Source organism: Carassius auratus, chromosome 36 (genome assembly GCF_003368295.1).
Source record: "Carassius auratus strain Wakin chromosome 36, ASM336829v1, whole genome shotgun sequence".
NCBI lineage: Eukaryota > Metazoa > Chordata > Actinopteri > Cypriniformes > Cyprinidae > Carassius > Carassius auratus.
Genome location: NC_039278.1, coordinates 16,932,937 through 16,945,726, shown reverse-complemented (window position 1 = coordinate 16,945,726; position 12,790 = coordinate 16,932,937). Strand labels below are relative to the sequence as shown.

Below are 12,790 nucleotides of genomic sequence, written 5' to 3'. Positions count from 1 at the left end.
AGGTCAGAGACAATGTAGATAATTACTTATAATTACTTAGTTATAAATAAATAAATAAACAAATAGATTTACTTAATTTGTAAATTTATTTTTTATTTTATTTGCCAAAAATAAATTATGAAAAAACTGACCCCATTAAAGTAATTGAAATATTCTGAAATTGCCCTCAAAAGTAACTGTCTGTTGACTGATTGCTGTGCCCGGAGGGACTGAAGAGTGAGGAACGGCCCTCCATTTACCCAGAATCCTGTTCAGCTGACTGTTCTGGAGCCGCTGTGATACTTCTGGAGGCGTGCGTCACGAAACCATACGAAAACACACACAGAGCACACAAGTCTCCTACAGAAAGTGTTACGTCACACTCCTAAAGAAACCAGTTCAGGACAAAAGACTTTCAGAAACTCTCTGAAAGAACAAGCAGTTTCATTCTTACCATTACTTTTATTGTTTTCAAAATGTACTCATTAGAACTGAAAATATAAGAAGTTTTGCCTGATGGTTCTAGTAAACGTACTTTATAATTATACAGCACCATATTCATACTCTTTGATGCATTTAATTTTTGTCTTGTATTTAACTTACAATGAAACTTCTAGCCTGATATTACTTTGATTTTCCATTTTAATTTTAGTTTAATTGTTAGTTATTTTGCTGTGTTTTTTGTTTTAGTGACTATATATTATATATTGTATATATAAGCCAAAATAGTTTTTGGTCACAATTTATTTTAAGGTCCATTTCTCGTTATTAACAAACCATGAACCATATGACTTTTGCCCCAGTGAACTTCATGTTACTGCTTATGTATAGTTAGTTAGATATTTTTAAGTAGGTTAGTAATAAGGTTATTAGATTTGGGTATTGGGTCGGATTAGGGATCTAGAATATGGTCAGGAATATGTGCTAAGTACTAATAAACAGCTAATATGTTAATAATAGGCATGCATATAACCAGTTAACAGTGAAAATTGATCCCTATATTACATTTTTATGTTTTTTATTGATTTTATTTACAGTTTTAGTAATTTTAGTAAAGTTTTAAAACAAAATGTTGCTTTGGCAGCTAGCTAATACAATTTTGAAGTTACCTGAAAATATTATCAATTTGGTTCTCGTAATAGTTTTAAACATGCATTATTCTAATAAGAGTGAAAAAAAGTTTTCTTTTCTGAATTGCATCTTGATAAACTTGAATATTTTAGAAACTATTTTTTCTCCTATTTAGTTTCCATTTTAATTTGTTAAATGTTAAATATTTATTTATTTCAGTTTTAGTTATTTTATAGATTTATATATTTAAACTAAATGAAATGTTGCTTTTGCAACTATCTGATATATATATATATATATATATATATATATATATATATATATATATATATATATATATATATATATATATATATATATATATATAATTTTTTTTATTAGATTCATTATTTTCCATTTTAATTTGAGATAAAGTAAAAATAAAAAATAAAAGTTAGTTTAGATAAATCTTCTTTTTTTATATACATAATTTTTGTAATACTTTTTTCCTAAAATTTACAGACATTTTATTATCATACAGCAACAATATTGTAGGAATTTAATAATTTTTTATTTTCTGAATTGCATCTTTATAAACTTGGATATTTTAGAGAAAATGTTATTAGAATATATTAGAATATCATGCAGCCACACATATAACATGCAAGAAAAAAAAATTGTGCACACAATTTACTAATTTGTTCCCTTGATGTACTACTAAAACATGAGCACCATTACTATTTCGTTCCCTCCATTTGCTAAATCGTGCCTACAATTTATAAATCGAGGGAACAAAATAGTAAATCATGCAATCGATGTAGCCTACTATTTTTTTTTTATAAAGCCATGTGCTCGGCTCCGAATATAAACATTTTGGCATGAGGGTTTTTGTTGTTGTCTCAATTGCATCTACATGATACATTTGATACAACAAAACAAGTTCTGAAAAGGTTTTCTGGCAGACGAGCAGTAACAGAAATCTCGTGTGTAGCAACACTTACTGTAACTGACTGAACGAACGTATCCTGGCCTGCGGCTAAAACGACAACTAATGCAGTTATAGGGAGTATTTATTTAAGAAATGTTTGTTCAGGTGAATCTGAATTAGATCCAGATAAACCTCATTTCTGCTTTGTGGTTGTAATGTGTGCAGGCAACATTGCAACAACTTAAATTAACAATCCAATGCACATTGTGTAAACTGAAATACTATAGTAAATACAAGACATGGTTCGCAAACTTGAACATTCATATCTGAATGCACATAAGCAATTTAAGAAGATTTCCAGTACAAAATTATTTTAATGTTCTTTAATGGAAAACAAATTACAAAAAATAAAAAAATCGGATTTTTTTTTTCGTTGTAAAAATATTTATATTTATATTATTTTTAATTTTGAAATAATTTTGACTTTAGTATTTTTAATTAATTTTTTTGTATATAAAAAAATCATTATTCCAGTTTTAGTTTGAGTTATTTTCGTAAAGTAAGTTAAATTAAATGAAAATGAGAAATGTTTGATTTCAGTTAACTTTTTATGTAACAATTTTTTATTATTTATTTATTTATTAGTGGTTTTAAGTTGTAGTTTTTTGTAAATCACCTCTCATCATAAGAGTCTTTTTTTATGTATTAAAACTTTTTTTCTTGGATAAATATGGACATTAATTAAAATATTAATTATACAAATTTAAAATGATAATTTTGTAAGCATTGTGTGAATGTTACTTTTAAAATGTTCTAAAGCATGTAGTAACAGTTACATGAACGTCCAACTGAAACATTCCAGCATTAAAACGTTCCATTTACAACGTATAAATATCATTTTCAGAACGTTCAGATAACATTGAATGAATATTCTATTAATGTTACTTGAGGAACGTTTGTTCATAGCTTTGAGAGATCCTTGCTTTAGCCGGGTTATGAGATACCATTATATATATATATATACATATATATATATATATATATATTTTTTTTTTTTTTTATTATAATTTTAGTTAAAGTTTCAGTGATTTTGTTGTGCTCTTTAGTCAGTTTTATTAGTTATTCCACATATTTTTTGTTCATTTTATTTAGTTTGAGTTATTTTGCATTAAGTTAAAGTAAAAGAAAACAGAATTTCCTTTGGAAACTTGCTGAAATAGAATGTTTACGAAACATTAAAAAAAATTATAATAATGGAAATAAATGTTAATTTACTGGTTCAAGTCCTGCACCTTCAAGTCTGTGATTTTCTTGTTAGGATACGACTCAGGTCCACTTCTGATGTAGGTATGTGAGTTTTTTCCTTCCATTTTACCACCTGCAATGCAAAATAAATAAATAAACACAAGTCTGTGGTTTATACCGCAATATAAATGTGTCCATTTTAACCATCATGTGATGCAAGGTCACTTTAAAACTTGCATGGATTGTGTGTAATCAGAGCTAGTGTTGCTCTGCTGTGTTCTCAATCACAGCCAGCATCTGCTGTTGAGGATAAAAACGCTCAGATTAAGACGAGTTGATTTGGTGAAGGTTACGCTGAAGGTTCATCTTGGACAGTCAGATTCTTCCTTCTGTAATCTTCACATTATCACTCATGTGATGCTCTGGAAAGCAAGACAAATGAATGCAAAGGTTAGAAAGGAAAAAAAAGAGATGCAGCAAATGAACAAGTTTGGTAATGGTTCAACAGGTGAAAGTCAGTCATATTTATCAGTTTTTTGGGGGATTAATGTAATCTCAACCACAGACATGTTTACAGACAAAAAAAGGTCTTAATAAGAAGCGTATTCTAGGCCGAATACAGATTTTTATTAGTGAATATTGTATGTAGCCCTACATGATCATATACCCCAGATTTTTGTTTAATAGTTTAGCAGCCACTTTTATGTAAAGTGACTTATAAAAGCAATTTACATTAGGAGTTATGCACTGGAAAGATAGTACAGAAAACATAATTACTATATTTGCATAATTATATGCATTCAGAAATGTAGAGAAAATAGAATTAGCATTGTCAGCACTATATTAATTTATAAAGCCCAATTGGCATGCTGTTTTCTTAACACAATACTAATAATAATTACAAAAACAACAACAATAATAATAATAATAATAATAATAATAATAATAATAATAATAATTCAGCCCAAAACTACTTAAACGTCTAAAAATATTTTTCTAGACACGCCTCCTCACACTCTGCGTCAACTCTGATTGGTCTCATTAGCACCAGTGGGCGTGTCCAGAGTCTGTCTCTCGGATGAATGAGTAGAGCGCTCCAGTCGCGCATCGGGCAGCGAGCGAGAACTCAGCCGCTCACCGGCGCTCAGAATGCGGCTGCTACTGTGAACTCATCCCGCTCCCGTTCCCTGTGACGACAACACTGAACGGGAAACATGTGGAACACTAAAAGGGGAACCTGTCTTCACAGCAAAGGAGAGTTATGGGTAAGTTACTTACACTCATGAAAACTGCATTCATCATGGCATCGAATTCTCTTAACACTAATTAACTGGTTACTCTCTCTCTCTCTCTCTCTCTATATATACATATTATCAGATTTATGATTCGAAGTCTTATAAGTATTTGGAGGGATTGTATAGTCATTCTGAATCATGTTGAGTTATGTTAATAACCTATTACTCAAGGATTCATAAGTGTTAACAAAAATGACTTGAGCATATAGTATTACGATTTCAATTACAGGTTCATTGCAGACCCTTGAATAGTGATACTCATATTTTCTGTCAAAATATCTTTGTGATTAGTTAAAACTGGTACCACCACCACTCTCATCCAAATATGTATAGAGAGGGAGAGGGAGAAAGAGAGAGAGAGAGAGAGAGGCTATATGTAGAAACTATGATAGGTTATCATGGTAAATAATGGTGTATATTGGAAAATATCATGTAATATATTAGGCATATATTCTTATATATATTTATTTTTTCCAATATATTGCAATATATTGAAAGCGGCAATCATTTGTATATTTTGCAATATATTATATAATATATGTGTCATCAATATATTATTAAATGTATTCAAATATATAAAATATTAGAAATAAAAAGGGAAAATAATATATTACAATATATCAGAATATATTTTCCTTTCGTAAGGGAGGGTGGATGACACATAGTAATGTTAAACCCAATTGCTTTTATATGCAAAAGATAGCTGCAGTAAATATATCCAATGGTTTCTTGATAATTTCTATGTTTACTTGCCAGTTTGTTGCTTCTTCTTAAATAGTTTTTCTGTTATTTATTTTAGGGTTTGTTTATCCTCCTCTTGTACACCAGTCCCCTCTCCTCCTCGTCAAATTTCAGTCACCTCATCTATAAGATAAAAGAAGGATTACCTAAAGGGACACTCATAGGGGCTATCAGTGCGGACTTAAAATTGGATCTTTCCGTCAATCCTCCTCGCTCGTTCAATCTGGAGCTGAAGACGGCCAGCCAGCAGTACGTGAATCTGAATAACACGACGGGGGAGCTGTTCACATCTGCGGTGGAGATTGACAGAGAGGCTCTGTGCGCGGAGTCCCACGAGGGCCAGGGCTGCGCAATCTTTCTGGACGTGCTTATCCTTCCTCAACAGTACTTTCAGCTGGTTAAGATTAAAATCATTATAGAGGATGTGAATGACAACCGTCCGCATTTCCCTGTTGGAGAAATCAGGGTGTTTGTGCCGGAGAACGCACCTGTTAACGCAAGGTTTGCGGTGGAGCAATCCGCAGTAGATCCCGACATCGGGATTCACGGCGTTCAAACATACTGGCTTGTAAATGACTATGGCGTTTTCACATTAGACGTAGAGGAGAACGAAGGCGGTGAACTGACGCCGTTTCTAATCATTACCGAGTCTCTTGATAGGGAGACGCAAGCTGAGTATGTGACTGACATTATAGCCGAGGACGGAGGCACTCCGCCGCTTCTAGGCACTGCAACTCTGAGGATTATCATCATGGACGTCAACGACAACTGCCCTAAGTTTACAGAGTCACAAGTGAACGTTACTCTTTATGGAAACGCTTCTAAGGGCATGCAACTGGCTCGTCTACAAGCCTACGATCCTGACGAGGGAGCCAACGCCTTGATCACTTATACCTTCAGCGAACGGGTCACTCAGGAAAGCAGAAACCTGTTTCATTTGGATACAAACACTGGGGTTCTTAAACTAGCGGGAAAGATTGACAACAACACCGGGAAACTCTTCAAACTAATCGTGCTGGCCAATGGGCCGACTTGTATTCCAGAAGTTGCAACGGTTACCATTCACGTCATCAAACAGCTCTCTGGCCCTCCGGTGGTTATCCCACGTTATATTGCGTCCGAGAAGGACGGTGTTGTGAGTATAAGTGAATCAGAGCCAGCGTTTTCACCCATTGCTTTGTTTACCATCAAAAACACAGAGCCACAACAGAAGATAGAGTGTCTTCTTGAAGGTACAGGTCCGTTTAGACTTGTACCGTATGAGCGTTTTAAAAACGAGTACCTTCTTGAAACCACCGAGCTATTGGATTATGAGCAGCAACAGGATTATGAAATTGTTATTGTGGTTCGCAACTCTCATGGATTAGTAGTTAACACTGTAGTGAAGGTCCATGTGCTGGACGTTAACGACAATGCTCCGGTCTTCAAGCAATCTTTCATTGAAATCACAGTGGAGGAGAACAACCCGCCAAATACATTCCTCGCTCAGCTTCAGGCCACCGATGCAGACAGTGAAAGCAGAGGCGAGGTGTATTACCTACTCGGCGCTGACGCTCCCACCATTTTTGACTTGGATCGGTCAACCGGGGTACTGACGGTGTCCACTTCTCTTGACCGAGAGGAAAAGGAGACGTATCGTTTCATGGTGCGAGCCATAGACCGTGGCACGCCGAGAAAGGAGTCGATCGCCACTGTGATTATCACCGTCCAGGATCGCAATGACAACAGTCCGCGGTTCATCAACAAGGACTTCACCTTCTTCGTGCCGGAGAACTTTCCAGGTTTTGGGGAAATTGGCGCTCTTACTGTTACGGATGCAGACGCTGGAGAGAACGGCTGGGTGGCGTTGTCCATTCTTAACGGGAGCGACATCTTCGTGATTGACACCGGACGGGGAGCGCTGCGGGCCAAGACCTCTCTGGACCGGGAGCAACAGGGAACGTACTACGTTTGGATCGAAGCAATTGACGGAGGCGAACCTGCTCTTTCTTGCATCACAATGGTGACTGTTCTCCTCCTGGATGTCAACGACAACCCTCCAACTGTTCTTTTCCCTCAGTCCAACCAGTCGTACATGTTGGTGCTTCCCAACACGCTTCCAGGAACGTCTATAACGGAGGTTTACGCGGTGGACCGGGACACTGGAATGAACGCTGTTATTGCGTACAGCATCATCAAGAGAACAGATGGAGAGCCAGGCTCGTTTGACATTGACCCCTACACGGGAAACATCACCTTGAGGAAATCCTTAAGTAATCGAGGCCTCTACAGTTTGTGGGTCAAAGTCAGGGACCACGGTCAACCAGAACTCTACTCTACCGTTCTGGTCAACCTGTTTGTGAATGAAACAGTCAGCAATGAGACCCTCATTCAGAGTTTGTTGCCCAGAAGTGTAGATATTGACCATGGTGTGCTTCCTCCAGATAAGGAAGGGAGGAAGGGCGAACAAGTGCCAAATCTGTGTGGCGAGTACCGAGTGTTACTGCTTGCACTGACGGCTACCTGCTTGGGATTATTTCTGACCGTTTTGTCGCTGGTGATGTTCATCTGCTGCAAGAAAAGGAAACCAAAAAAGAAGAGGTTAGAGAGTGAGATTCCTTTAAATCTCATCAACCAAGAAATGGTGGTCAAGAACCTAATGGAAATTTCAAACATCTGACACTACAAAAGTGATGCCCAAATTAGTCTGTTTACAATGTGTTTTGTGAATTTTCTTGTATATATTGTGCATACAGTATGTTTTATAACTATGACGAAACCTTCAAATATATATATATAGACAAGATTGCTGCAAAGTATGAAGATTTTGCTATTTGCATTTGTTGCCCAATATGCTTTTGATGTAATTTATATTACAATGGTGCCCTCGGCTGTGTGTTGTGTCAAATTGTCAGACCTCTTTTATATGCCTGTCTCTGAAGCCCAATGCACTTCTCCCCATGGAATGATGTTCCCTTTCAGATGTAGCGCTCCTTATGTTTTTCTACACCCTTCTGAAAAAGATGAGGAAATCAATGCCACATTGATTCCTCAACTGTTTCTCGGTTATAAACAGGTGTTGTTGGACATTTAGTGTTTTCTGTAGGATACTAGGTCGGTGTGCAATGTCCTAATGAGTCTCTTGAACCCTAAAATGTCTTGGTTGCTCCACACGGTTTGTGATGACTTTTGTGCACTCAACTCAAAAGCTTTCTTCAAAGCAGCTAAGGCTACATTTCTCTGATCTCATTTCTGTGTATGCAAAGAATTCATGAACATTAAAGTGCTTTATTTTCTTAATAGCTTAGATATGATTTCCTTTCATGTGTTACTAGCTAAACTGGTATTAGATGTTAACTCGGCAATTGTGTCGCAGCATTCATGCTCGAAAAGTTGTCATTCTTTTAGGAACATTCAAGCAGCAAATATGGGTCTTGAAAAGGTTTATCATAAGGATAATTCAAAAACCATCTCAGTGTTTGATTTGGCTGTGTCTAGATGTCATTTACAAGTTGAAGTACTTCTTTCTAGGAATGTGTTTGTACACATACTATTGCAGTTTTCTTTGGAAATTATTTAATGCAAAGGGTTATCAGGAACACAGTTTGTCATCTTATCGGAGACCAAATCACAAACTTATTTACACTGAAAAATTGCTTTCAGTGAATCAAGATGGAGATTCCCAAAAAACTATGAAAAAGATCCTGTGATTGTATTCTTCAAAAGAATACATTTATACATGAACGTTAAAGTCAAACGATGTTACTTTCACTATAATTTCATGTTGTTTTCAAGCAGCTAGCATTACGCTAAAGCCTGATGCCGATTGTTTACAGAGGCTCATTCTGCTCTTTTTAATCTACCTTTTTGTGTCTGACCAATAAGGTGGCTTCTCCAGTGTCCCGACCCATTACAGGAGTCAGATCAGGAGTATGTGTTTGGCTTGTCATCACTCGTGGAACACCATTCAACTCTCTTAAACAGACTTGCATAGCATGGCCGCTCGCCACTTCTATTATTCCAAAAACCAGTTTGGTTTCATTTTTTCATTTCTCTCTGGAACGTTCTAAAACACCACAATGGAAAGCAGTCATTTAAATTGTCAAGAAGCTGGAGGACAGAAAATGTATTGAGGTTTTGCAGTGCACAGGTTGCAAGCAGGGCCTGTTATCTGGGGTCAGGTTCACCTCTTAAGTTGCTTACTTCACTAGCAACGTGTGTTCACAAAGCAGCGGGAAACTGGAATTCACCAGCATGCATTTGAGTACAATTTCATCCGTGGGTAAAGGTTAAATTAAAAAAAAAAATGCATGTAGCATATTATCCAATTCTTTGAAAGTGGTGGTGTTAGCAACGCCAAGGTTGTGCGTTCAATTCACAGGAATATTGACTGTATATAATGCACTGTATTTCCCCAAAACATTGTAGGTTGTTTCAGATTAAAGCATTTGGCGAATGCATAAGTGTAAAATAATTACTTTGCATTCAACATTTACATTTTATCAGTCCTTGTTTCTCTGGGAATCAAACCCATGACTTTGTTGTTGCGTGCACCATGCTCTACTGTTTGAACTACAGCTAAGCCACAATTACATTTACAATATTTAATTTAGAAGACACGTTTCACATTTGATCAGTTCATTACCTTGGCATTGCTAGAGGCATGATCTACAGGGAAACCCAGATTACATTTATGCTATTAATGGTTTTATACAAAGCAATTTATATAGCATTCAAGGTTTGCAGTTTATCAGTTCTTGTTTCCCTGGGAATCAAACCCATGACCTTGGCGTTGCTAGTGTCATGCTGTTTGAGCTGCTGGAAAACCCCAACGACATTTACATTTTTACATTTAACAAACACTTCTGCATTGCACTTACTTACATTGCACTTACATTTTATCAGTTCTTGTGAATCAAATGTATGACCTTAGCTTTGCTGGTGGCATTATCTACTGTTCGAGCTACACAAAAGCCCCGATAACATTTACTTTAATGCTTTTAACGTTTTTATACAGAGCAACCACATTGCATTAAAGGTACACATTTTATCAGTTCTTGTTTCCCTGGGAATCAAACCCACGGCTTTGGCATTTCAGGTGTCATGCGTTACTTTTTAAACTGAAGGAAAGTAACTTAAAAAAAAAAAAAACTTTCATTGCATTCAAGGTATGCATTTACATTTTGTCAGTTTTTGTTTCACTGGAAAATAGCACCATGCTTTACTGTTTGAGCTATAGGAAAACCCCAATTACAGTAATGCATTTAAAATATGTTTTTCAAGGTATACATCTGATCAGTTCATGCATTCCCTAGGAACTGAACCCATGACCTTGCCATTGCTAGTCGCATGATCTACTGTTTGAAGTTCATTGTTAAGAAAAATAACGGCACTGCAACAAGCCTTGTGACTGTATTAGCTAAAATAAAGTTTAATAGCATTAGAGGTTTGTTCAGTTCACTAACCCTAAATATAAACAATAATAACTGATTCTATATTTAGCAAACACAACTAAAAACTATGCTGCACCACTTCAGTAAACACATCTAAATACATGAAAATGAAACTGAAATCACATTCCTCTGAGGCAGTTTAAACTTATAGATAAAAATATCTGTAATAGAAGAATATGTCATACTGTAGAAGAACATTATAGAATATGCCTTAATCATTTTATGCAAGAGTGCAGCCTCTCAGTGAGTTTGTCATTTAATACGTCCACTATGATGGGGTTTGATCAGGTCATATTTAATCTGAGCTTTCCTCTGTGTTGATTACTCATGTCACTCTATAAGTATGTGTGTATGTTCTCACTCCTCCAGCATACATCGGCTTTCCTCTCTGCTTTCCCACCTGGCCAGACGGTTATGTGTCTCTCATGACCCCAGACGTCCCTCTGCATCTGCTCGACGTGACCAACACAAACAGAGTATTATCCTGGAGATGTACAGCCTAGTTTCTCTCGTAGTGATGAAGGACCTTTTAGAGACCCACAACAAACAGCCTCTGATTAATAAAACACACTTCATTCCCTTTCTGCTCCAGCTCTCCATCTGATGTGAAATGCTGCTACCAAAAAGAGCTGTTCAAATTTAATTAAGGTTCTTTTGTCCGTCGGGCTTATTGTGTTTAAAGTACAACTGCTGACATTTTTCTTGTTAAAGACGGTGTTGAGTTCATAGTTTTCTCCAAACTTGGCACAGTAAGCGCTTCTCAGAAACCAGACCAGCATGTTTTTGAAGTGGTTAGTGGCCTTTCCCGACTCTTGACACTGTTTGCCATTCCAAATAACATGATAGATATCTACTTTGCAGACAGAAGGTGCTTGAAACGGACTCGCTGCGTCTGAATCATGCACCAGCCGCAGATTTTCTTTCCAGATTATGAGGTGCGAACTAGAGGCAAATGTGTCTTCAAAGGAAATGAGAAATAGTAACACTATAGTCACAAATTTGGAAAAAGTGCATTTTCATTGTGACTATGAAATGAATAAAAATCATTTGTAGCATTCAGAAGTTTGAATTCTCACCGGGGATGCATTTATTTGATTAGAAATACAGTAAAAACTGTAAAAAAAAAAAAAAAAAAATAGTTTTTTAGTAGTAGTTAGTATTTTTTTTAAATGTACTTCACGTGATCAAAACTTAATTTTTAGTCTTCAGTGTCACACCATCCTTCAGAAATCATTCTGATATGCTGATTTGCTGTTCAAGAAACATTTCCGATTATTATCAATGCTAAAAACAGTTAAAATTTTTGTAGAAACCGTGATACGTTTTATTTTCCCGGATTCTTTGATTCAAAAGAACAGCACGTGTTTGAAATAAAAATCTTTGCACTATCCTAAATGTATTTTCTGTCACTTTTGATTAAATAAATGCATCATTGCTGAATAAAAGTAAAAATTCTCTAAAAAAAGATCACCTCTGTTGTTTATAGGCGACTCATGCCTTATATAAAGTACTGAGACATTATGACGGTATCATAACCTGATGCCACAAATGTTTTTCATAATCAGATTGCAACACATAGTATCAGTATACTACAAAGAATACCCTTATATTGGCAAGCACCATGGTAAGTTATCTGAAGTATTTATGTTAAACTCACGACATACTGTAGCTGTATTTTCCTGTGCATATGGGGTAAAATTATATTATTTTCCTAACCTATTTAAAAAAGAATGTGCATTTCATATCTTTCTCCCATAATGAACTGAATGTGAGTTTGCAGCGTGTTGTTGATGATCTACTTCTTTTGCAATAACATGCACTGTTGAATTGTGTTCAGAAAGACCAGGAACATTAAGAAAGTCATTCTTTTGCATATTTAAACATCTGTGTTTCCTTCTAGCTCATTACTGTCGGTTTGCTTAAACTAACATCTGAACCTCAGTTAAACCTCCAGTTAAGCTGCAAACACAGGAAATGACATCAGCCTCACCTCATCACTCAGCCAGTCCTCTGATCTCTCCACAAACACGATGTCTGCTCTGCTTTACTTGACCCTGTCAGGGGAACTACAAACATTTTTGTTATTATTTCATTACATTTCATCTGCTAATATTTTTATA

General features: G+C 35.9%; 1 protein-coding gene across 1 annotated transcript; it reads left to right on the top strand.

Moving 5' to 3' along the window:
* The first annotated feature begins 4,283 nt into the window (after positions 1 to 4,283).
* Positions 4,284 to 8,643, top strand: LOC113055453 (protocadherin-20-like). Its single transcript, XM_026221770.1, has 2 exons — positions 4,284 to 4,467; positions 5,297 to 8,643. The coding sequence occupies exons 1-2, from the start codon at positions 4,417 to 4,419 to the stop codon at positions 7,895 to 7,897; spliced, it is 2,652 nt and encodes an 883-aa protein (XP_026077555.1). The 5' UTR covers positions 4,284 to 4,416; the 3' UTR covers positions 7,898 to 8,643.
* Positions 8,644 to 12,790: the final 4,147 nt, after the last annotated feature.